Source organism: Phyllobates terribilis, unplaced genomic scaffold, assembly GCF_046119375.1.
Source record: "Phyllobates terribilis strain yellow unplaced genomic scaffold, ASM4611937v1 Scaffold_2__4_contigs__length_985480577, whole genome shotgun sequence".
Lineage (NCBI taxonomy): Eukaryota > Metazoa > Chordata > Amphibia > Anura > Dendrobatidae > Phyllobates > Phyllobates terribilis.
In genome coordinates, this window is record NW_027362762.1 from 27,822,964 (window position 1) to 27,847,014 (window position 24,051).

At 43.7% G+C, this 24,051-nt stretch overlaps 1 protein-coding gene across 1 annotated transcript in view; it reads left to right on the forward strand.

The window, feature by feature from the left end:
* The window catches only part of LOC141243759 (uncharacterized), a 111,112-nt gene extending 95,627 nt beyond the window's left edge, over positions 1-15,485 (forward strand). Inside the window, exon 9 of the mRNA XM_073668949.1 lies at positions 13,673-15,485. Coding sequence (XP_073525050.1) covers positions 13,673-14,652 — 980 coding nt within the window. The 3' untranslated portion in view covers positions 14,653-15,485. The remainder of the gene's footprint in view (positions 1-13,672) is intronic.
* Positions 15,486-24,051: the final 8,566 nt, after the last annotated feature.

The window sequence follows — 24,051 nt, forward strand, 5'->3', positions numbered from 1 at the left end:
AAAGTGCTTGACAACTTGGTCACACTATATAAATCCATGCAACCGGCATGGATTTATATAGTGTGACCGTAAAAGAATGGTAAAAAATAAATATATAATTATCTTCTGATGGCCTGCCGACGTCAGCGGTCGCGTGACCAGTCACATGACTAAATGACGTCACTGCAGGTCCTTTTCAGACCATCGCGAGCTGCCGGCAAGCCAGGACGCATCGGATAAAGACACCGGGGGCCATCAGAAGGTAAGTATAATATTTATTTTTTATTTTATTCTTTTTTTACAGGTTCTATGGTACCCGAGTCTGGAGGAGAGTCTCCTCTTCTCCAAACCCGGGTACCATCTGCACATTGAAACGCATGGATTCTGCATGTACAGATGCAGTGATGCGGATTCCATGTGTTCCAATGCAAGTTAATGGCAGCGAAAGCGCCGCGCTTCTGCAAAATGATTGGTAGTGCTGTGGATTTTTCCGCAATGATAATCCGCAGTGGAAATTTCCGCAGCATGTGCAAAGCACATGCGGATTATCATTGGGGAACATGGCAGACCTTCTACCAAGCGTTTCTGCAACGGAATTGCTTAAAAAACGCATAGTGGGCACACAGCCTAAAAAAAATTATTATAATTAATATTGTGCCAAATTAATTTCACGTGAACTATCACATGATCTATCACAGGGGATCATGTGACATGTCACGTGATACATCAGGTGGGGGGGTGGGGGGCGCGCCTTCTAAACGGCCCGGGGCCCTTGCTACTCTTAATCCACCCCTGGGCGTGTCCGAGGACCCCTTGGGTTGATAAGGGAATTCTGGGAAGAAGAGCCGAGCTCCCCAGGAGTGTCCATTGTGGAGTAGGTCATGCGTTTCAGTGACAACATGCAGACCTTGACGCAGTTGGTGCGTGACAACATGGCGCAAGCCCAGGCTGACCAGAAGCATTGGTACGACCAGAACGCCCGAGAGCGGACCTACCAGGTGGGTCAGAAGGTGTGGGTGCTGGTCCCCGTACCAAAGGACAAGCTTCAGGTGGCGTGGGAAGGCACGTACGTCATTCACCAACAGCTCAACCCGGTCACCTACGTGATCACTCTTGACCATGCGCAGGGTAGACGAAAGGCTTTTCACGTTAATATGATGAAGGCTCATCAAGAACGTGGAGCCTGCGTCCTACCGGTCTGCAGCCTGCCCGAGGATGGGAGGACGACCCCCTCTTGGACATGCTGGCCCAAGCGAAGGCCAGCGGGTCCCTAGAGGATGTAGAGATAAGCACCTTGCTATCCGCACCCCAGAGGTCTCAGATGCGAGCAGTGCTGAAACCCTTCCAAGCCGTGTTCACCAACATGCCTGGCAGGACTGAGGTGGCGGTCCATGAAGTGGACACCGGGAATCATGCCCCACTCCGGGGGACAGCCTATCGAATCTCAGAAGAGGTGCAGCATGTCATGCGCCAGGAGGTCGAGGAGATGCTGAAGTTGGGGGTGATTAAGCGGTCCAAGAGCGCGTGGGCCTCACCTGTAGTCCTGGTGCCAAAGAAGGACCGGACCACCCAGTTCTGTGTGGACTACAGGGGGCTCAACGCTATCACAGCCTCTAATGCACAACAAATGCCGCGCATTGAGGAGCTGCTTGAGCGGTTAGCTAGCGCGAGCTATCTCTCCATTATGGATGTGAGTCAGGGATATTGGCAGATTCCCTTGAGCCCCAAGGCCCAGGAGAAGTCCGTCTTTATCACCCCCTTCGCATTGTATGAATCCACGGTCATGCCTTTTGGCATGAAAAATGCCCCTGCCACTTTCCAGCGAATGGTCAACCACCTGCTCCAGGGACTGCAGAGGTACACAGTGGCGTACCTGGATGACATTGCCGTCTTCACTCCCACCTGGGAAGATCATCTCGAGCATCTGCAGCAGGTGCTCGGGCGCATTCAGCAGGCGGACTTGACCATCAAGCCAGGAAAGTGCCAGATGGGCATGAACAAGGTCCACTACCTGGGGCATCGGGTAGGTGGGGGTACTCTGAAGCCAGAGCCTGGGAAGGTGGACGCTATCGTGTCCTGGCCCACCCCCAGGACCAAGAAGCAGGTGCAGTCCTTCTTGGGCACCGCAGGGTACTATAGACACTTTGTACAAGACTATAGTAGCCTTGCGAAGCCCTTGACAGACCTCACCAAGAGGAGCCTACCCCATCCAGTCAAATGGACAGATGAATGCGAGGTGGCCTTTCGGGCTTTGAAGGCCGCCCTGAGCAGCTCCCCTGTGCGAAAGGCGGTTGACGGCACACGGCCATTCTTCGTACAGACCGACGCCAGTGAGTTTAGCCTCGGTGCTGTGCTCAACCAGGTCGACTCGGGGAAACAAGAACACCCCGTGTTGTACCTAAGCCGGAAACTGCTGCCAAGGGAAGTGGCCTATTCCACCATAGAGAAGGAGTGCCTGGCCAGTGTATGGGCCCTGCACCTCTTACAGCCTTACTTGTACGGGCGCCCCTTCACTGTCGTGACTGACCACAACCCCCTGAGTTGGCTGCACACCATGTCCGGTGCCAACGGAAGGTTGTTACTCTGGAGCCTCCAGCAGTACGACTTTACCGTTCAACACCGCAAAGGCAGCGAGCATGGCAATGCCGATGGGTTGTCCCGGCGAGGGGAGCCTCCAGGGATACGCCTGGAGGAGTACCAGAAGGTTCTACCTCCATAGCGCAGTCTAAAAGGGGGAGGTGTCAGGCAAAATGTATTTTTATCCTAGTTTTAAAAATGTTGAAAGGACAGCCAGAGATGTCTTAAATCTCCACCCCCTGTTCACTTGGAAGGGACCTCCATAGAAATCTACTCTTGCTTCCAACAAACAAGGATTTTTTATAACCGCCATAAACCTCAGCCAAAAGCAAGCATACTGGTCTACACTGGATTTCCCCTCCAAAGCCCTATTGTGTAACTGTACAAACTTTTAATGTCGAGTTTAATAATGCACATGACCACATTTTTGGGATGCTCACCTTTTTCCAGTTATGATGGTGTATCTTTCATAACTGGGAAACCACCAGAAACCGAGGAAATGGGGTCTGAGCTTCTGAACGTCATAGAAATATATTTGATACCAATCGCCGTGAATATTGGTGACGGCAAACATGATGTATCCATCTTGGATGTGGGGCCCCCCCATACCAAGATATAGAAGATGAAGGATTTTTATGTCTTGTGCAGCTGGGTGGGTTCACAAAACCGAGCCCCCGTGTGAGGTAAACAACATGGGTGTGTCCTAGTGTTTTGCCTCCTTAGTAAAAACCAAAACGTCCATGTTGGCTCATTCCAACCCAGGGACGTCAGACGCAAGCACTCCTCGCTGCGTGGAGGAATCACACCTAATTTCCAGGGAGCTGTCCCCCCCACAGAATCTGAGACCATCACCTCGTGGTGCAGGTTTTGCTATTACTTATCCCTTTTATTTTAATAACTGTTTTATGCATATATGTAAATTGTCTCCTTCATAATATCTTGTATATTTTTTGTAAACACTGCCAACTTTTGGGAGTAAATTAGTATTATTTACCAGCTTCGTTCTTCTTGTCCTATGTCGAGCAAACACTTTCCTCACCCGCTAATTCACGTTACCTAACGGGTACCCGATCCACCTGTTAAGAGATTGGTGGTGGCAGCATACTGTGTATTTATGTGATATTGTGGTTTGAGGGTGGCTGGATTGTGGTATATATACGTTCCTGGAAGGAACTGGTGGTATATATACAGTACAGACCAAAAGTTTGGACACACCTTCTCATTTAAAGATTTTTCTGTATTTTCATGACTATGAAAATTGTAAATTCACACTTAAGGTATCAAAACTATGAATTAACTCATGTGGAATTATATACTTAACCAAAAAGTGTGAAACAAATGAAAATATGTCTTATATTCTAGGTTCTTCAAAGTAGCCACCTTTTGCTTTGATGACTGCTTTGCACACTCTTGGCATTCTCTTGATGAGCTTCAAGAGGTAGTCACCGGAAATGGTTTTCACTTCACAGGTGTGCCCTGTCAGGTTTAATAAGTGGGATTTCTTGCCTTATAAATGGGGTTGGGACCATCAGTTGTGTTGTGCAGAAGTCTGGTGGATACACAGCTGATAGTCCTACTGAATAAACTGTTAGAATTTGTATTATGGCAAGAAAAAAGCAGCTAAGTAGAGAAAAACGAGTGTCCATCATTACTTTAAGAAATGAAGGTCAGTCAGTGAGAAAAATTGGGCAAACTTTGAAAGTGTCCCCAAGTGCAGTTGCAAAAACCATCAAGCGCTACAAAGAAACTGGCTCACATGAGGACCACTCCAGGAAAGGATGACCAAGAGTCACCTCTGCTTCTGAGGATAAGTTTATCCGAGTCACCAGCCTCAGAAATCGCAGGTTAACAGCAGCTCAGATTAGAGACCAGGTCAATGCCACACAGAGTTCTAGCAGCATACACATCTCTTCAACAACTGTTAAGAGGAGACTTTGTGCAGCAGGCCTTCATGGTAAAATAGCTGCTAGGAAACCACTGCTAAGGACAGGCAGCAAGCAGATGAGACTTGTTTGGGCTAAAGAACACAAGGAATGGACATTAGACCAGTGGAAATCTGTGCTTTGGTTTGATGAGTCCAAATTTGAGATCTTTGGTTCCAACCACCGTGTCTTTGTGCGACGCAGAAAAGGTGAACGGATGGACTCTACATGCATGGTTCCCACCGTGAAGCATGGAGGAGGAGGTGTGATGGTGTGGGGGTGCTTTGCCGGTGACACTGTTGGGGATTTATTCAAAATTGAAGGCATACTGAACCAGCATGGCTACCATAGCATCTTGCAGCGGCATGCTATTCCATCCGGTTTGCGTTTAGTTGGACCATCATTTATTTTTCAACAGGACAATGACCCCAAACACACCTCCAGGCTGTGTAAGGGCTATTTGACCAAGAAGGAGAGTGATGGGATGCTACGCCAGATGACCTGGCCTCCACAGTCACCAGACCTGAACCCAATCGAGATGGTTTGGGGTGAGCTGGACCGCAGAGTGAAGGCAAAAGGGCTAACAAGTGCTAAGCATCTCTGGGAACTCCTTCAAGATTGTTGGAAGACCATTTCCGGTGGCTACCTCTTGAAGCTCATCAAGAGAATGCCAAGAGTGTGCAAAGCAGTCATCAAAGCAAAAGGTGGCTACTTTGAAGAACCTAGAATATAAGACCTATTTTCAGTTGTTTCACACTTTTTTGTTAAGTATATAATTCCACATGTGTTAATTCATAGTTTTGATGCCTTCAGTGTGAATGTACAATTTTCATAGTCATGAAAATACAGAAAAATCTTTAAATGAGAAGGTGTGTCCAAACTTTTGGTCTGTACTGTACGTCCTGTCACCTCACGTGCCACAATAGTCGACATAAATGAGAGCAGCTGCGCCCTGTTGTTATCCTCAGTCAATACCGTGTTTGACCAGCAGGATAAGGGGGTGCCAGAGGGCTGCAAGGTCTGACAAAGTTTTTCTGACAAAATGTATGTAAACTTTTGATTTTGCCGTAAGTAATAAAAATGCCTTAAAACATTCTCTCTCTCATTATTCTGGCATTTGGCAAATATTAAACATTATGGTAAAATCCTAATTGTCCTACAACGGGAAAGGTTTATTCTGATTTCATGTCAGATGTGTCTTTTTATATATTGTATGTAAACTTCTGGTTTCAACTATACATCGTGATGTCACAGGGGTGTAATAATGACTATACACAGTGTAGGGTTTGGTACTCACTCGGCTGCGGTTGAAGTAGGCACAGGAAGCGTTTTCATTAGAAAACCCAGGCTGGTTTATTTAGACAGCATAAACCGCTCAGGAAGTAAAACACAAAAACAGCCTTTTTCCGGCACAAAAAGGTACAGTACAGACCAAAAGTTTGGACACACCTTCTCATTTAAAGATTTTTCTGTATTTTCCTGACTATGAAAATTGTACATTCACGCTGAAGGCATCAAAACTATGAATTAAAACATGTGGAATTATATACTTAACAAAAAAGTGTGAATCTACTGAAAATATGTCTTATATTCTAGGTTCTTCCAAGTAGCCACCTTTTGCTTTGATGACTGCTTTGCACACTCTTGGCATTCTCTTGATGAGTTTCAAGAGTTAGTCACCGGAAATGGTCTTCCAACAATTATGAAGCAGTTCCCAGAGATGCTTAGCACTTGTTGGCCCTTTTGCCTTCACTCTGCGGTCCAACTCACCCCAAACCATCTCGATTGGGTTCAGGTCTGGTGAATGTGGAGGCCAGGTCATCTGGCGTAGCACCCCATCACTCTCCTTCTTGGTCAAATAGCCCTTACACAGCCTGGAGGTGTATTTGGGGTCATTGTCCTGTTGAAAAATAAATGATGGTCCAACTAAACGCAAACCGGATGGAATAGCATGCCTGCAAGATGCCGTGGTAGCCATGCTGGTTCAGTATGCCTTCAATTTTGAATAAATCCCCAACAGTGTCACCAGCAAAGCCCCCCCACACCATCACACCTCCTCCTCCATGCTTCACGGTGGGAACCAGGCATGTAGAGTCCATCCGTTCACCTTTTCTGCGTCGCACAAAGACACGGTGGTTGGAACCAAAGATCTCAAATTTGGACTCATCAGACCAAAGCACAGATTTCCACTGGTCTAATGTCCATTCCTTGTGTTCTTTAGCCCAAACAAGTCTCTTCTGCTTGTTGCCTGTCCTTAGCAGTGGTTTCCTAGCAGCTATTTTACCATGAAGGCCTGCTGCACAAAGTCTCCTCTTAACAGTTGTTGAAGAGATGTGTCTGCTGCTAGAACTCTGTGTGGCATTGACCTGGTCTCTAATCTGAGCTGCTGTTAACCTGCGATTTCTGAGGCTGGTGACTCGGATAAACTTATCCTCAGAAGCAGAGGTGACTCTTGGTCTTCCTTTCCTGGGGCTGTCCTCATGTGAGCAAGTTTCTTTGTAGCGCTTGATGGTTTTTGCAACTGCACTTGGGGACACTTTCAAAGTTTTCCCAATATTTTTGGACTGACTGACCTTCATTTCTTAAAGTAATGATGGCCACTCGTTTTTCTTTACTTAGCTGCTTTTTTCTTGCCATAATACAAATTCTAACAGTCTATTCAGTAGGACTATCAGCTGTGTATCCACCAGACTTCTGCACAACACAACTGATGGCCCCAACTCCATTTATAAGGCAAGAAATCCCACTTATTAAACCTGACAGGGCACACCTGTGAAGTGAAAACCATTTCCAGTGACTACCTCTTGAAGCTCATCAAGAGAATGCCAAGAGTGTGCAAAGCAGTCATCAAAGCAAAAGGTGGCTACTGTGAAGAACCTAGAATATAAGACATATTTTCAGTTGTTTCACACTTTTTTGTTAAGTATATAATTCCACATGTGTTAATTCATAGTTTTGATGCCTTCAGTGTGAATGTACAATTTTCATAGTCATGAAAATACAGAAAAATCTTTAAATGAGAAGGTGTGTCCAAACTTTTGGTCTGTACTGTATAACTGAACAAAACTCAAAATAACCAGTCCATACAGCACGGCCTGAGCCGTTTAAATGAAGTGCTTTGCTCTGCCTTCAGCAGGGTCTGAACAGCACATACAAGGTCTGCTCACCTTGCAAAACACAGACCGACTGAGACAGGCGCAGCTGCCTTAAATCAGACCTTCCAAGACCTGGACTGGAGGTAAGTGAGCAGCTGATTCCCCCCCCCCAACTCTTTCAGCTGCTCGTAAAACCCGACCCCATAATTCGGGCCCATTAAACACCTCTCAGCACTATGTGTGTTGGATCCTGCTTTTCCGAGTCCTACATCACCGAGGATGGGGACCTTGGGGACCCTTACCCTCCCGTCCACGACCTGTCCGGCTGCAACCTCACAACAGTGATATCACAGGGGTGTAATAATGACTATACATATTGATATCACAGGGGTGTAATAATGACTATACACAGTGATATCACAGGGGTTTAATAATGACTATACACAGTGATATCACAGGGGTTTAATAATGACTATGAACAATGATATCACAGGCATGTAATAATGACTATACATAGTGATATCACATGGGTGTAATAATGACTACATAGTGATATCACAGGGGTGTAATAATGACTATACATAGGGATATCACAGGGGTGTAATAATGACTATATACAGTGATATCACAGGGGTGTAATAATGACTATACATAGTGATATCACGGGTTTAATAATGACTGCACAATGATATCACAGGTGTGTAATAATGGCTATATACAGTGATATCACAGGGGTGTAATAATGACTATATACAGTGATATCACAGGGGTGTAATAATGACTATGTACAGTGATATCACAGGGGTGTAATAATGACTATACACAGTGATATCACAGGGGTTTAATAATGACTATGCACAATGATATCACAGGCATGTAATAATGGCTATATACAGTGCTATCACAGGGGTGTAATAATGACTACATAGTGATATCACAGGGGTGTAATAATGACTATACATAGGGATATCACAGGGGTGTAATAATGACTATATACAGTGATATCACAGGGGTGTAATAATGACTATACATAGTGATATCACAGGGGTTTAATAATGACTATACACAATGATATCACAGGGGTGTAATAATGGCTATATACAGTGATATCACAGGGGTGTAATAATGACTATACACAGTGATATCACAGGGGTTTAATAATGACTATGCACAATGATATCACAGGCATGTAATAATGGCTATATACAGTGACATCACAGGGGTGTAATAATGACTACATAGTGATATCACAGGGGTGTAATAATGACTATACATAGGGATATCACAGGGGTGTAATAATGACTATATACAGTGATATCACAGGGGTTTAATAATGACTATGCACAATGATATCACAGGCGTGTAATAATGGCTATATACAGTGATATCACAGGGGTGTAATAATGACTATACAGTGATATCACAGGGGTGTAATAATGACTATACACCGTAATATCACAGGGGTGTAATATTGACTATATACAGTGTTATCACAGGAGTGCAATAATGATTATATACAGTGATATCACAGGGGTGTAATAATGACTATATACAGTGATATCACAGGGGTGTAATAATGACTATACACAGTAATATCACAGGGGTGTATTATTGATTATATACAGTGTTATCACAGGGGTGTAATAATGACTATACACAGTAATATCACAAGGGTGTAATATTGACTATATACAGTGTTATCACAGGGGTGTAATAATGACTATACACAGTGATGTTATAGGTACAGTACAGACCAAAAGTTTGGACACACCTTCTCATTTAAAGATTTTTCTGTATTTTCATGACTTTGAAAATTGTACATTCACACTGAAGGCATCAAAACTATGAATTAACACATGTGGAATTATATACTTAACAAAAAAGTGTGAAACAACTGAAAATATGTCTTATATTCTAGGTTCTTCTCGTGCACCCGCGATACTCAGTGCGTACCCGAGTACCCGATGCAAACTCAAGTAGCGAGCACTTGCGCTCAACACTGGTCGCCATATTGTCATCATTTTTTTTTTCTTTAGCCCCAACCCTAATACAACCCTAACCATAGCCCAACCCTAACCCTAGCACAAGCGTAACCCTAGAGTTTATTTTTTTACGCTGTTCCTAGTGTGATATAACTGATTAGATTACTTTATTCTTCGGGTCGGTGCGATTACAGAGATACCAGATTTATATCGGGTTTTTATGATTGACAGCTGTCACACACTAAAAGACGCTTTTTTTGCAAAGACTAGTGTTTGCATCACCATATTTTGAGCGCTATATTTTTTCCATATTTCGGCCGACAGAGTCATGTGATGGCTTGTTTTTTGCGGGACAAGTTGACGTTTTTATTGGTACCATTTTCGGACACGTGACATTTTTTGATCGCTTTCTATTCTGATTTTTGGGAGGCAGAATAAACAAAAATCAACAATTCAGGAATTGTTTTTTTGCATTTTTTTTTATGCCGTTCCGCTTGTGGTAAAATTGATAATGCAGCGTTATTCTTCGGGTCAGTACGATTACAGCGGTACCGCATTTATATAGTTTTTTTTTGTTTTGCTGCTTTTACACAAAAACGATTTTCTAGAAAAAATAATTTTTTTGTAACACTTTATTCTGAGAGCTATAACTTTTTTTATTTTTCGGCTGATGGAGCTGTATGGCTGCTTGTTTTTTGCGGGACAAGATGACGTTTTCAGCGGTACCATTTTTATTTACATTCGTCTTTTTGATCGCGTGTTATTCCATTTTTTGTTTGGCGGTATGATGATAAAGCATTGTTTTTTGCTTCTTTTTTTATCTATTTTTTTTACTGTGTTCACTAAAGGGGTTAACTAGTGGGACAGTTTTATAGGTCAGGTCGTTCCGGACGCGGCAATACCAAATATGTGTACTTTTATTGGTTTATTTTTTTTTTCATAATAAATAAATATTATGGGTTCAATATATTTTTATTTTTTGGGGATTATTTTTTTCTTTTTTTATATATATATTTTTACAATTTTTTCTTTATTTTTTTTTTTTCATTTTTGTACTTTTTTTTTACTTTTACACATTGTCCCACTATGGGACGTTCACTTTTTGCAGCCTGATCGGCTGCATGGCATAGAGAGCAGCAGCTCCCTTTGTCATGCAGCCTGTCAGCGCTGCACACAGGGGAGACATTACTTTGGTCGCGTACTGCGCATGACCAAACTAACGTCCTGCCTCCTGGTGACCCGGATGTTGTCATGATGACATCGAGTCGTCATGGCAACATCCGGAAGCCGCCGCAGACATCGCTGGATGCCGGCAGGAGAGGTGAGTTTACCGATCACCTCCCCCCTTGCCACTGCAATGCTGCGATCGACAGCATTGTGGGGGTTAATGTGCCGGGAGCGGTGCGGGACCGCTCCCAGCACATAGCACCAGGTGTCAGCTGTGACAATCAGCTGACACCCGGCGGCGATCGCCCCGCACCGCTAATGTGCGGGCGCGATCGCAGCGCGCGTAATAATACATAGCTGGTCCATAAGTCCCAGGGCACAGCTACGTACTATTACTGACATGGTCGGAAAGGGGTTAATAATGATATGGCTCTAAAATTTTGTGGGATGTCTGGCTGTTTGCCGGGTTTTGGTAATGTTATAATTGTCACGGATAACATCTTTTTGGGGAATGAACCCTGGGAAACTGCATATTGAAGGGTCTCTGTCAGATATGGGTTAATTGATCTATAAAGACTTTATAACACAAATTTGAAAAACCGTCCTGTCCCGGAGCTTTGTGTGATGGCAAAGATAAGAGGGGCAGTCAACTGCTCCTGCTGATCCTTAGAGAAGAAAGACTAAGGTTAGATAGGAAGGACTTAATCAAGCTGGGGGGAGTTTGCTCCGGGGCCGAGGACAAGTTGTAAAGTGAGGAATAATATAACATTTGTTTGCAATACCTTTAGTGCTATACAATTTCTGTCTTTGAGGGCCGTTTTAAGATGGGAAATTTTTGCTTTGATTTCTCTGGATTTTAGTCTACTCGCTGATAATTTTCCTGCTTTATTATCTTGAGAGTAATATTGTGCTTTTATTTTTTGTAGATTTTTCTCACATTTATACTATAAGCAGTCCTTCAATTGAATTAGAAGATTACATAGTTTGCCAGCTCGTTCTCTATTGAAGGAATGTTTGTTTAGACTTCTAGATTCTGGATTTCTAAGAGGATTTCATTGAATTTTTTTTATCTCTATCTCGTTTAAGTTTGTGGCCTAATTTAATAAAAATCCCTCTCATGTGTGCCTTGTGTGAGTTCATAGAGGGAGATTTAGAGTTAATTTGCAAAAAGTCTTGTCTATTATTTTGAAGGTTCTCTCCGATTTGTGGAAAGGATAAAAGATACGAGTTGGCTTTCCAGAGATAGTTGGGGGGGGGCGAGTGTCTCTCCTCCACATGTAACATTAGCGGGGCATGATCCGACTATGTGATGAGGCCTATGGACAAAAGTACAATGTCATCCAGAAGTGATCTGCTCACTAAATTAAATCTATACGTGAGTATGTGTTATGGACAGACGAGAAGAAGGAATAATCTCTTTCATTCATATGATGGATTCTCCATATATCATATAGATCTTCTTTGTTAATTAAAGATGCTAAATGGGAGGAATATCTTTTGGATATTGATGAATATCATGTGTTAAATTGAAATCTCTATAGTAGATGACATGGCTTTTTTATTTTATTTACTTTTTTTCACTAATTTATGCAGAAAGTTTAACTGAGAGATATTAGGCGCGTATATTACTACAATAGTATATATTACATTATTAATGGAACATACCTGAATTATATATCTCCCTTGGGAGTCCGAAGCCAAGAATATTGGAGAAAAAGCCACAGAATTGCTGATAGCCAACATCACCCCCCTCTGTTTTTCTTATAGTTGGGCTGTATCATGTGGGAAAATGGAGTGTCGCAGTCTACCAGCATCTTTATATATAATATGAGTTTCCTGGAAATGTCGCATTTAGAGGAAACTGCCTCCCTCCACATAAAAGATCTTTTCTGTGGACTGTTAAGACCATTAACATTCATTGAACATAACTTAAACACCATTTTAATAATCAGGAATAGGCTGAAGCCAAAAAATATCTGTGACCAACCATAGGCTACTCCAACCATAATACATCATCAACTCCATCCTTCCCAAACTCCACCAAAATTTTAGAATTAGCCTGTATGTAATAGAAAAAATAAACATACAAAACAGTAATTTGACCAACATTAACAATTAAGTAGCAGATCAACTAAAAGGATTTACAGAATCTGTGCAACTGACTAGTCAGTGACCCAGAAGGAGGGAAAATTTCTGCCTGATTGACCGGTAAAGAAAAAGGAGCACGGTTCCGTCTCTACGCAGACGAAGAGGGTTCTATTGTTCAGCGCTTAGGTTTGTTCTTGGCTGAGGACAGTTGCCAGCCATTTTCCACGAATTGTGGGTGAGATCTGTTAATGCCAGTTGGTTCTATTAGTGTAAAGTCCCAGTTACACATGAGGTTTTCTCCCTCTTGAAAAGAGGGAACCGCGTGCAATTCTTCTCTGTAATTTATGAGAAGCTTCAGCAGGAAACCCCACCTATATGCCACTTCCTTTTCTCTCAAAGAAACGGAGAGTCGCTGCCGAAACATCTGCAAAGATTTTAATTTGTTGATAAGGAAAAGAAAAGGTTAGTAGGTCTTCTTTTATATGAACAAAATGGATGCGGGCCAAGAAATCTCTGGGCATTGATTTAGGTAGATGCTTTGGGCGCTGTACCCTGTGGATTCTGTCAATGATAGTGTCTATTGAGGAGAAGTTAGGGATAGCTGCTTTAATCAGACCTTGAAGGAATCCCCTCAGTCTTTGAGGAGGCACATCTTCTGCTATCCCTCGCAATTTTACATTGTTTCGCCGAGAGCGATCCTCTAAATCCACTAGTTTAGTTTGCATGGCTTCTAATTTGTCTGTAAGATCATTGTGTGTCTATTGGCTTGTTATGTGATTTGGCAAAGAATCATAATAAGTTTATCTGCTTTGGGAGTTAAAAAGAAATCATGAAATCCATTTATAATTTTTAATCCTAACAGGAAAAGCAAGTAACAACTCTGAGGGAGATGCCATGTTATCGCTGAACTGTAAAGTAGAAGAAGACGATACCATGCAGCATTCTTCAGGGGAAAACGTCATCACCCTTAAAGAGCATCCAGCATTTGACACTACAGATCTGTCATATAACCCCGGCACACCTTCTCCTGACCAATCACACACTGGTACTTCAAGTACAAGTCTCAAGGGGCGTAAAAGATTTCAGCTAGGTGAATGTGAAAAGAACCAACTTACACAGAGCTCAGGTCTTCTTACAAACAAAAGAAGTCCCACAGGAAAGAAGACGTATACGTGCCTTGAATGTGGTCGATGTTTTCCCCAGAAATCAAATCTTGTAACACATGGGAGAACTCACACAGGAGAGAAGCCGTTTCCATGCTCAGAATGTGGGAAATATTTTACTCATAAATCAAGTCTGGTTGTACACAAGTTTATTCACACAGGAGAGAGACCATTTTCGTGCTCAGAATGTGAGAAATGTTTTACACATAAATCAAGTCTGATAAAGCATGAGAGAAGTCACAGAGGAGAGAAGCCATTTCCATGTTCACTATGTGGGAAATGCTTTACTCGTAGATCAGGTCTAAATCAGCATGAGAAAAGGCACAAAGGAGAGAAGCCGTATTCATGTTCAGAATGTGGGAAATGTTTTACAGATAAATCTAATTTTGTTACACATCAAAGAATTCACACTGGAGAGAAGCCATTTACATGTTCAGAATGTGGGAAACGCTTTACTAATAAAGCACATCTTGTCCTACATGAGAGAAGCCACACGGGGGAGAAGCCTTATTCATGCCCTGAATGTGGGAAATGTTATAAAGATAAATCGCGTCTTGTTAAACATGAGAGAACTCACACAGGGGAGAAGCCGTATTCATGTTCAGAATGTGGCAGCTGCTTCACTGATAAATCGGGCCTTGTTAGACATCAGAGAACTCACATAGGAGAGGCGTTTTGATGTCTTTTATGTAGATAATCTAAACGTTAAATGCAGCATTCGAGTCATTGAGTGCTGCCTAATGGAAGAATATCCAAAGCCACAATGTATGTTCGAGAAATCCATGACACTCCGAAGTATTCTGATACAAATTAAAGGATTTTATGTTCTATCACAATGCCAGTCATTGTTTTCATACACAGAATACTGCGATACTTAAATATTTCAGGAGATTTTGGACTTAATCAGCCAAATCGCTATGCGGCAAATACCAGTACTCTATATACTATAATTCACTTAATGTACAATGTCTGTCTTTCACAATGAAGATGTTAGATTTCTTTTTTACTACTTTACCTCATTTAGGAAGTTAAGGCTGCAGCTGATCTCTGACTTCCTCTTCATGTTCAAAACGTACGAAGGGGGAGACAGTGACGTCGGTGCTGATTGGGTGCCGGGATCACTTGTCATACAACCACACAAAAGTCCCGGGACCGCGAGTGCCTACAACGCTGGAACAGCGCCAGCACGGGAGGGGAGTGTAGGCTTTTTTATTTTATCAGGACCAAACATTTAGATCAAGAAGGAGTTGTCCTAGTAGAAGACAACCCCTTTAACAGAGCTTTATAACATTTAGATATGAAAACGAAAAATGTTATTTTTTACCAGTAAAATACTGTTTTATTACCAAATTTATAATTTTCACTAGGAAAATATGGATCCTATAACTTGTTATGCAATTTCTTCCAGACTCCGTAATATCCCATATGCAGTCAAAATTAGTGTTTACGTTTATGGCAGAGCATGCTTTGGAAAACAAAGATTGCTATTTAATTTTTGGAAAGAAAATTTGGACACTGTGTTGCATTTGCGGAGCCCATGAGACACCAAAAAAAGCTGAAATCCACACAAGTGACCCCAATTTGGAAACTCAACTCCACAAGAACGTTATCTATGGTTGCAATGACTATTTTAATCCATAAATTGCATCACAGAATTTTAGAAGTTTTGGCTGTGAAAACAATTTTTTTTATGTTTTTCCACTAAATTGTTACTTTACTCTCAAAGTTTTAATTCATACCAGGGGAAATACAGTGGTGGCCAAAAGTATTGGCACCCCTGCAATTCTGTCAGATAATACTCAGTTTCTTCCTGAAAATGATTGCAATCACAAATTCTTTGGTATTATTATCTTCATTTAATTTGTCTTCAATGAAAAAACACAAAAAAAATTTAACTAAAGCCAAATTGGATACAATTCCACACCAAACCTAAAAAAGGGGGTGGAGAAAAGTATTGGCACTGTTTGAAAAATCATGTGATGCTTCTCTAATTGGTGTAATTAACAGCACCTGTAACTTACCTGTGACACCTAACAGGTGTTGGCAATAACGAAATCACACTTGCAGCCAGTTAACATGGATTAAAGTTGACTCAACCTCTGTCCTGTGTCATTGTGTGTACCACATTGAGCATGGAGAACAGAAAGAAGACCAAAGAACTGTCTGAGGACTTGAGAAACCAAATTGTGAGGAAGCATGAGCAATCTCAAGGCTACAAGTCCATCTCCAAAGACCTGAATGTTCCTGTGTCTTCCGTGCGCAATGTCATCAAGAAGTTTAAAGCCCATGGCTAACCTCCCTAGATGTGAACGGAAAAGAAAAATTGATGAGAGATTTCAACGCAAGATTGTGCGGATGGTGGATAAAGAACCTCGACTAACATCCAAACAAGTTCAAGCTGCCCTGCAGTCCGAGGGTACAACAGTGTAAACCCGTACTATCCGTCGGCGTCTGAATGAAAAGGGACTGTATGGTAAGATACCCAGGAAGACCCCACTTCTTACCCAGAGACATAAAAAAGCCAGGCTGGAATTTGCCAAAACTTACCTGAGAAAGCCTAAAACATTTTGGAAGAATGTTCTCTGGTCAGATGAGACAAAAGTAGAGCTTTTTGGGAAAAAGCATCAACATAGAGTGTACAGGAAAAAAAAGAGGCATTCAAAGAAAAGAACTCGGTCCCTACAGTCAAACATGGCGGAGGTTCCCTGATGTTTTGGGGTTGCTTTGCTGCCTCTGGCACTGGACTGCTTGACCGTGTGCATGGCATTATGAAGTCTGAAGACTACCAACAAATATTGCAGCATAATGTAGGGCCCAGTGTGAGAAAGCTGGGTCTCCCTCAGAGGTCATGGGTCTTCCAGCAGGACAATGACCCAAAACACACTTACAAAAGCACTATAAAATGGTTTGAGAGAAAGCACTGGAGACTTCTAAGGTGGCCAGCAATGAGTCCAGACCTGAATCCCATAGAACACCTGTGGAGAGATCTCAAAATGGCAGTTTGGAGAAGGCACCCTTCAAATATCAGGGACCTGGAGCAGTTTTCCAAAGAAGAATGGTCTACAATTCCAGCAGAGCATTGTAAGAAACTCATTGATGGTTACCGGAAGCGGTTGTTCGCAGTTATTTTGGCTAAAGGTTGTGCAACCAATTATTAGGCTGAGGGTGCCAATACTTTTGTCTGGCCCATTTTTGGAGTTTTGTGTGAAATGATCAAGGATTTGATTTTTGCATCATTCTCTTTTGTGTTTTTTCCTTGCAAGCAAATTAAATGAAGATAATAATACCAAAGAATTTGTGATTGCAATCATTTTCAGGAAGAAACTGAGTATTATCTGACAGAATTGCAGGGGTGCCAATATTTTTGGCCACCACTGTAGGAGAAAATAGACACCACAATTTCTTATGCAATTTTTACCAGATGTGGCAATATGTGGATCTACACTCCTATTTGAACGAGCGGGGATCAGATGGGAAGGAGCGCTGTTTAGCTTTTGGAACTCAGAATTTGTGTGACTAGATTGTGGGCGCCATTATCCGAGCCCCTGAGGTGCCAGAACAGCAGAAACGCTCCAAGTGACCCCATTTTGGAGAATTCACTGCTCAAGCAATTTGGAAATCATCTAGGTGTGTATTGAGTATTTGGAATCCACTGGTGCCTCACAGAACTTTATACCATTGAGCCATGGAAATAGCAAATAACATTTTAGTGGTAAAAATGTAATTAGATTATTAGCTGCAAATTTTTCTGTTAAAGATGATAGGTGACGATGGATCCCACAATTTGTTGTACAATTGATCCTGAATGCGATGATACCCCACAAGTGGTCGGAAACTGCTGTCGGCCACACAACAGGGCTGAGAAGGTAGGAGCGCTATTTGGCTTTCAGCGAGCAGATTTTGCTGGGACATTTTGCAGTTGACATTTGCAGAGCTCCTAAGGTGCCAGAACAGCAGAAAAAAACAAAAGTGACCCTCATATTGGAAATTACACCTCTCAATGAATTCATATATTGATAAAATGACTATTTTCTCCACAGAGGTATTTTCACTCTGCAACATCCACTGCATGCTTTTTTTGTGGAGAATTGTAAATATGGCAGCTTGTGGTACAGGCACACTGTGGGGCTCAGAAGGGGGGCATTTGGATTTGGGAGTGTACATTTTATTTGAGAGGGGGGAAACGTCACTTTTTCTGCTCCTTGTGGCCATAAGTATGAAAATTGCACACTTACATGACCTCCCGCCCTCACCGCCATCAATGGAGAACTCTAATAGTATGCAGTGCGTGTGCTGTAAGGAGTCAGAAGTCTGCAATCACATAGCGTGACTGCAGATTTTCACCCCAAACCTGGTCAATCTTTTTAATGCTTCTAACATAAAAGCATATTACGTAACCCTTAACTCAGGCCTGTACAACATATGGCACTCGGGCTACATGCGTCCCACCAAAGGGTTTGCTGCGGCCCGCTGAGGTATCCAGTTGACGCCGCTCCCTTCATCTATTCAAATGTTTGAACACTAGCGCCTGGGGCAGAGCAGCGCCCATCAGCCCTGTCCCTGACATGCAGCGACGTGATGAGGTCAGCACGCTGCTGACGACATTATACTGTTGCCGATGCCACAGAGGAAGTGGACACATCGGACACCAGTAAGCGCTCCATTAAGAAGCTAAAGATGAAATATGCTATTATTTTGGATGAGAGGGGGATAGAAGGGTTGTGTTACTAATAGGGTACATAATGGAACACGGGCATATTATGGGGGATTGTGAAAGAGGTTTTAGTATAGCATGGGGAAAAGGGACTTTATGCAGAGAGGCAGTGTGGGAAAGATATGGAAAGGGGCAGTTTAGAGTGCTATTATGGAGAGGGGCAGTATGAGGATATATTATAGAGAGGGGCAGTGTGGGGGGATATTAGTGAGCTGTAGTGTGTATGGGTATATTATGGAGAGGGGCAATGTGTGTGGGGGGGTATAATAGAGAGGGACAGTGTGGTAGAATATAGAGGGGCAATGTGTGTGGGGGGGATATAATAGAGAGGGACAGTGTGGTAGAATATAGAGGGGCATTGTGTGGGGAATGTTAAGGAGAGGGGCAGTGTTGGGGAATATTACAGAGAAGGGCAATGTGTGGGGGGAAATTATAGAAGGGTAGTGTGTGGATAATATGGAGAGGGGCAGTGTTGGGGAGACATTATGGAGAGGGCAGGGTGGGAGGGATATTTTGTGCAGGGGGCAAATATTTAATCAATGATGCAGCATGGGAAATATTTTTATTTATGGGGAAGTAGAATATATTTATTTTTAAAGGGCATCGTGTCAGGAAGTGCTGCTGAAGAGGGAAGTCTGCAGAGATGAGCTTTGGGGGTGAATTTTCATCATGACATCTGTACTACATCCAGAAAAAAGGGAGGGGAATGACTTCATCCAGAGAAGATGTCATCTACACTCCCTGACGAAAGTTATGTCGCTTATCCATGTGATGTAAATAAAAGCTTATAACCTGATGTTAAATTCATCCATTGGTTTTATAAATTACTCTTTTGAAAGCTGAAACCCTCCCAAATTTGGTTTCGGTTAAGAAAATAAATTCGCAATCAATGCTGAAATATCGATCATTTAATGAACACAGAATGGTCAGATTTTGGCAAGACAAAAGTTTTGTCGCCCACAGAAAGTAATGTGATATTCAAACAAATAATTATCTTAAAATACAAATATATGTTGCATAGCATTGGTGAATGAAGTTGTGGTGCTATTAGAGTCATATTTAATACAGTGTGTGACTTCCATGAGCTTGAAGAACTGCATCCATGCGGTTCATAATGATTCATACAATTTATTAATGAAGTCATCAGGAATAGCAGAGAATGCAGTCTTACATGCCTCCCAGAGGTCATCTAGATTCTTTGGTTTTGTCTTCAAGCTTCCTCTTTCATCCTACCCCAAACCTGCTCAATGATGTTCATGTCTGGTGACTGGGCTGGCCAGTCCTTGATCTTTTTTGCCTGGGGGAACTTTGTTGTAGAGATGGATGTATGAGATGGAGCACCATCATGCTGCAGAATTTGACCCCTTTTATGATTTGGAATGCAAGAGGTAGCTAATACTTCTTGATATTTTAGGCTATTGATATTGCCTTCCACCTTGCAAATGTTTCGCACATCCCCATACTGAATGTAACCTCAGACCATGATCTTTCCACCACCAAATTGAACTGTTTTCTGGGTGTATTTTGGATCCATACGGGCTCCAGTTAGGTCTCCTGCAGAATTTGCGGTGGCTGTGGTGTAATTCTACTCAAGATTCATCAGAGAAATCCACCTTCTGCCACTTTTCCAGCGTTCATCTGTTTAGCAGGCTGTGGGACTTTGCAAATGCCACACTTTTTTATTTGCCTTTTGTTTAGTGCTGGATTCTGGGCACTGATTCGACCATGGAGGCCATTTCGAGACAGAATCCTACAAACTGTTCTAGTTGACACAGGGACTTGAGGTGACCAGATCTGTTGGAGCTCTGCTGCAGTGGAAGAGGGGCTTGCTTTGGATTTTCTAACCAGCAAACGTTCCTCCTGAGCAGTTGTCTTGCGGGGTCTGCTGGACCTGGGCTTGTTAAACACATCTCCAGTCTCTTCAAATCTTTTTTTAATTCTTTGTACTTGACGCTGAGACACATTAAAGGTGCCAGCCACCTCTGCAGTGGATCTGGTCTTCAGCCTCTTGATAATCAAGGCTTTGGTCGCAGGGTGGATTTTTGGCATGTTGTCAGAGCTCAAATTGCAGTTCAAGTGAAGGTCTGGGGTGTTGGGTTTCTTTTTATACACACCCACTAATTAACCGATCATTTAATGAGCACTGGTGAGGATGTAAACTAGGATTGGGTGCATATATGACCAAGCGACAAAACTTTTGTCTTGCCAAAATCTGACCATTCTGTGTGACCATTCAATGAATATATGAATTCATTGAGAGGTGTAATTTCCAATATGAGGGTCACTTTTGTTTTTTTCTGCTGTTCTGGCACCTTAGGAGCTCTGCAAATGTCAACTGCAAAATGTCCCAGCAAAATCTGCTCGCTGAAAGCCAAATAGCGCTCCTACCTTCTCAGCCCTGTTGTGTGGCCGACAGCAGTTTCCGACCACTTGTGGGGTATCATCGCATTCAGGATCAATTGTACAACAAATTGTGGGATCCATCGTCACCTATCATCTTTAACAGAAAAATTTGCAGCTAATAATCTAATTACATTTTTACCACTAAAATGTTATTTGCTATTTCCATGGCTCAATGGTATAAAGTTCTGTGAGGCACCAGTGGATTCCAAATACTCAATACACACCTAGATGATTTCCAAATTGCTTGAGCAGTGAATTCTCCAAAATGGGGTCACTTGGAGCGTTTCTGCTGTTCTGGCACCTCAGGGGCTCGGATAATGGCGCCCACAATCTAGTCACACAAATTCTGAGTTCCAAAAGCTAAACAGCGCTCCTTCCCATCTGATCCCCGCTCGTTCAAATAGGAGTGTAGATCCACATATTGCCACATCTGGTAAAAATTGCATAAGAAATTGTGGTGTCTATTTTCTCCTACAGTGGTGGCCAAAAGTATTGGCACCCCTGCAATTCTGTCAGATAATACTCAGTTTCTTCCTGAAAATGATTGCAATCACAAATTCTTTGATATTATTATCTTCATTTAATTTGCTTGCAAGGAAAAAACACAAAAGAGAATGATGCAAAAATCAAATCCTTGATCATTTCACACAAAACTCCAAAAATGGGCCAGACAAAAGTATTGGCACCCTCAGCCTAATACTTGGTTGCACAACCTTTAGCCAAAATAACTGCGAACAACCGCTTCCGGTAACCATCAATGAGTTTCTTACAATGCTCTGCTGGAATTGTAGATGTAACGGGTCTGGGAGGTGGAAACTCTGAGCTGCTATACAAAGGGGCAGTCCTTGTAAGGAAGCGGGTGGCTCCCAGGGAAGGCGGGCAGGTAGTCACGGCAAGTGACAGGAACAGTCTCTGGGTAGAAGGGCAGGTGGTCACGGCAAGTGACTGAGAAAGTCTCTTGACAGGCGGGTGGTCACGGCAAGTGACAGCAGGGTAAAAGTCTCTAGATAGGCAGGTGGTCACGGCAAGTGACAGCAAAGCCTCCAGGTAGGCTAGCAGGTGAGCGCTCCCAGGTGAGCGGGTAAGAGTCTCTCGGCTGGCTGGCAGGTGGTCACGGCAAGTAACGGCAGAGCCTCCAGGTAGGCTAGCAGGTGAGCGCTCCCAGGTGAGCGGGTAAGAGTCTCTCGGCTGGCTGGCAGGTGGTCACGGCAAGTGACGGCAGAGCCTCCAGGTAGGCTAGCAGGCGGATAGCAGGTGAGCGCTCCCAGGTGAATGGGTAAGAGTCTCTCGGCTGGCTGGCAGGTGGTCACGGCAAGTGACAGCAGAGCCTCCAGGTAGGCTAGCTGGCTGGTAGCAGGTGAGCGCTCCCAGGTGAGCGGGTAAGAGTCTCTCGGCTGGCTGGCAGGTGGTCTCAGACAGGTATCAGGCAGGTCCCTCCTGATCCGCAGGCGGACTGGTCCATAGACAGACTGGCGGATGCTGGTAGACAGACTGTCGGACCGCGGGGAATGCAAGCAGGTAGATAGAGCTGGAAAACAGACTGGCAACGGGACCTGAGGGCTGAAGCAGAGGTGAAAGGCTTGCAACAACTTTGCTCGGGCACCTCCATTTTGGAGGAGGTGCCTTATATATGGGAGCTCCACCGGCAATTGGCCGGGGACTCCTTAGGACGGCGCGCGCGGCCCCTTTAAGAGAGGGAGCGCGCGCCCTAAGCACAGTGCCCGGGAAGCAGCGAGCGCTGCCAGCAGCGCAGGAGGAGGACGCCGAGGACGGAGCAGGGAGGTGAGGGGAACGGTGTCTCTGCCTAGCAGGAGGCGGGGACGCCGATGCTACAGTACCCCCCCTTTAGGCCCCTCCTTCTTTAGGCCAGAGAGAAATTTATCAAGGATGAGCGGGGCATGGATATTCTCCCGGGGCTCCCATGTTCTCTCCTCAGGACCGAACCCCTTCCAATCCACTAGAAAAAAGGTCTTTCCTCTTACCCTTTTGATGGCCAGAATGCTCTCTACCTCAAACTCGTCCTCAGCGGAAACCGGAGCAGGAGGCGTACCTGTAGACATGGAAAAAGAGTTAAGTACCACAGGTTTGAGGAGAGACACATGGAAGGAGTTAGGGATCCGCAAGTTGGCCGGGAGTTTCAATTTATAGGCCACCGGGTTGATTTGCTTGATAACTTCCAGTGGGCCGATGAACCAAGGCCCTAACTTGTAGGAAGGAATCTTGAGCCAGACATATTTGGACGAGAGCCAGACTTTATCTCCAGGACGGAATTGGGGCGGATCCAGACGTCTTTTGTCAGCCTGTTTCTTCATCCGCTCGGAGGACTGAAGAAGTGCGGACCTGGTACTCTCCCAAATGGAGGAGAATTCGCTAACAAGAGATTCCGCAGACGGATTATCCACCGAGGTGGAAACGGGATCCGAGGATGTTGACCATAGACAATAAAAAACGGGGATTTGGAGGAAGACTCGCTCTCGTGATTATTATAGGAAAATTCGGCCCACGGTAAAAGATCCACCCAGTCGGAATGGTGGGCATTAACAAAGTGCCGGAGGTAACTGGTTAAGATTTGGTTAATCCGCTCTACTTGACCATTGGACTGTGGGTGATAAGCAGAGGAGAAGTCCAAGGTGACCCCCAGCAGTTTACACATGGCTCTCCAGAAGCGAGAGGTGAACTGAACTTCTCGGTCGGATACGATGTGGAGAGGGAGACCATGGAGATGGAAAATATGATGGATAAAGTCTTTAGCCAACTCAAATGCAGACGGAAGACCCGGCAGGGGAATGAAGTGAGCCATCTTATAGAAGCGGTCAGCGACCACCCAAATGACCGTACAACCAGCAGAAACAGGGAGATCCGTTATAAAGTCCATGGCTATATGCTGCCACGGGGCAGCAGGTATGGGAAGAGGCAAAAGGCGGCCGGCTGGCAGATGTCTAGGAACCTTGTTGCGAGCGC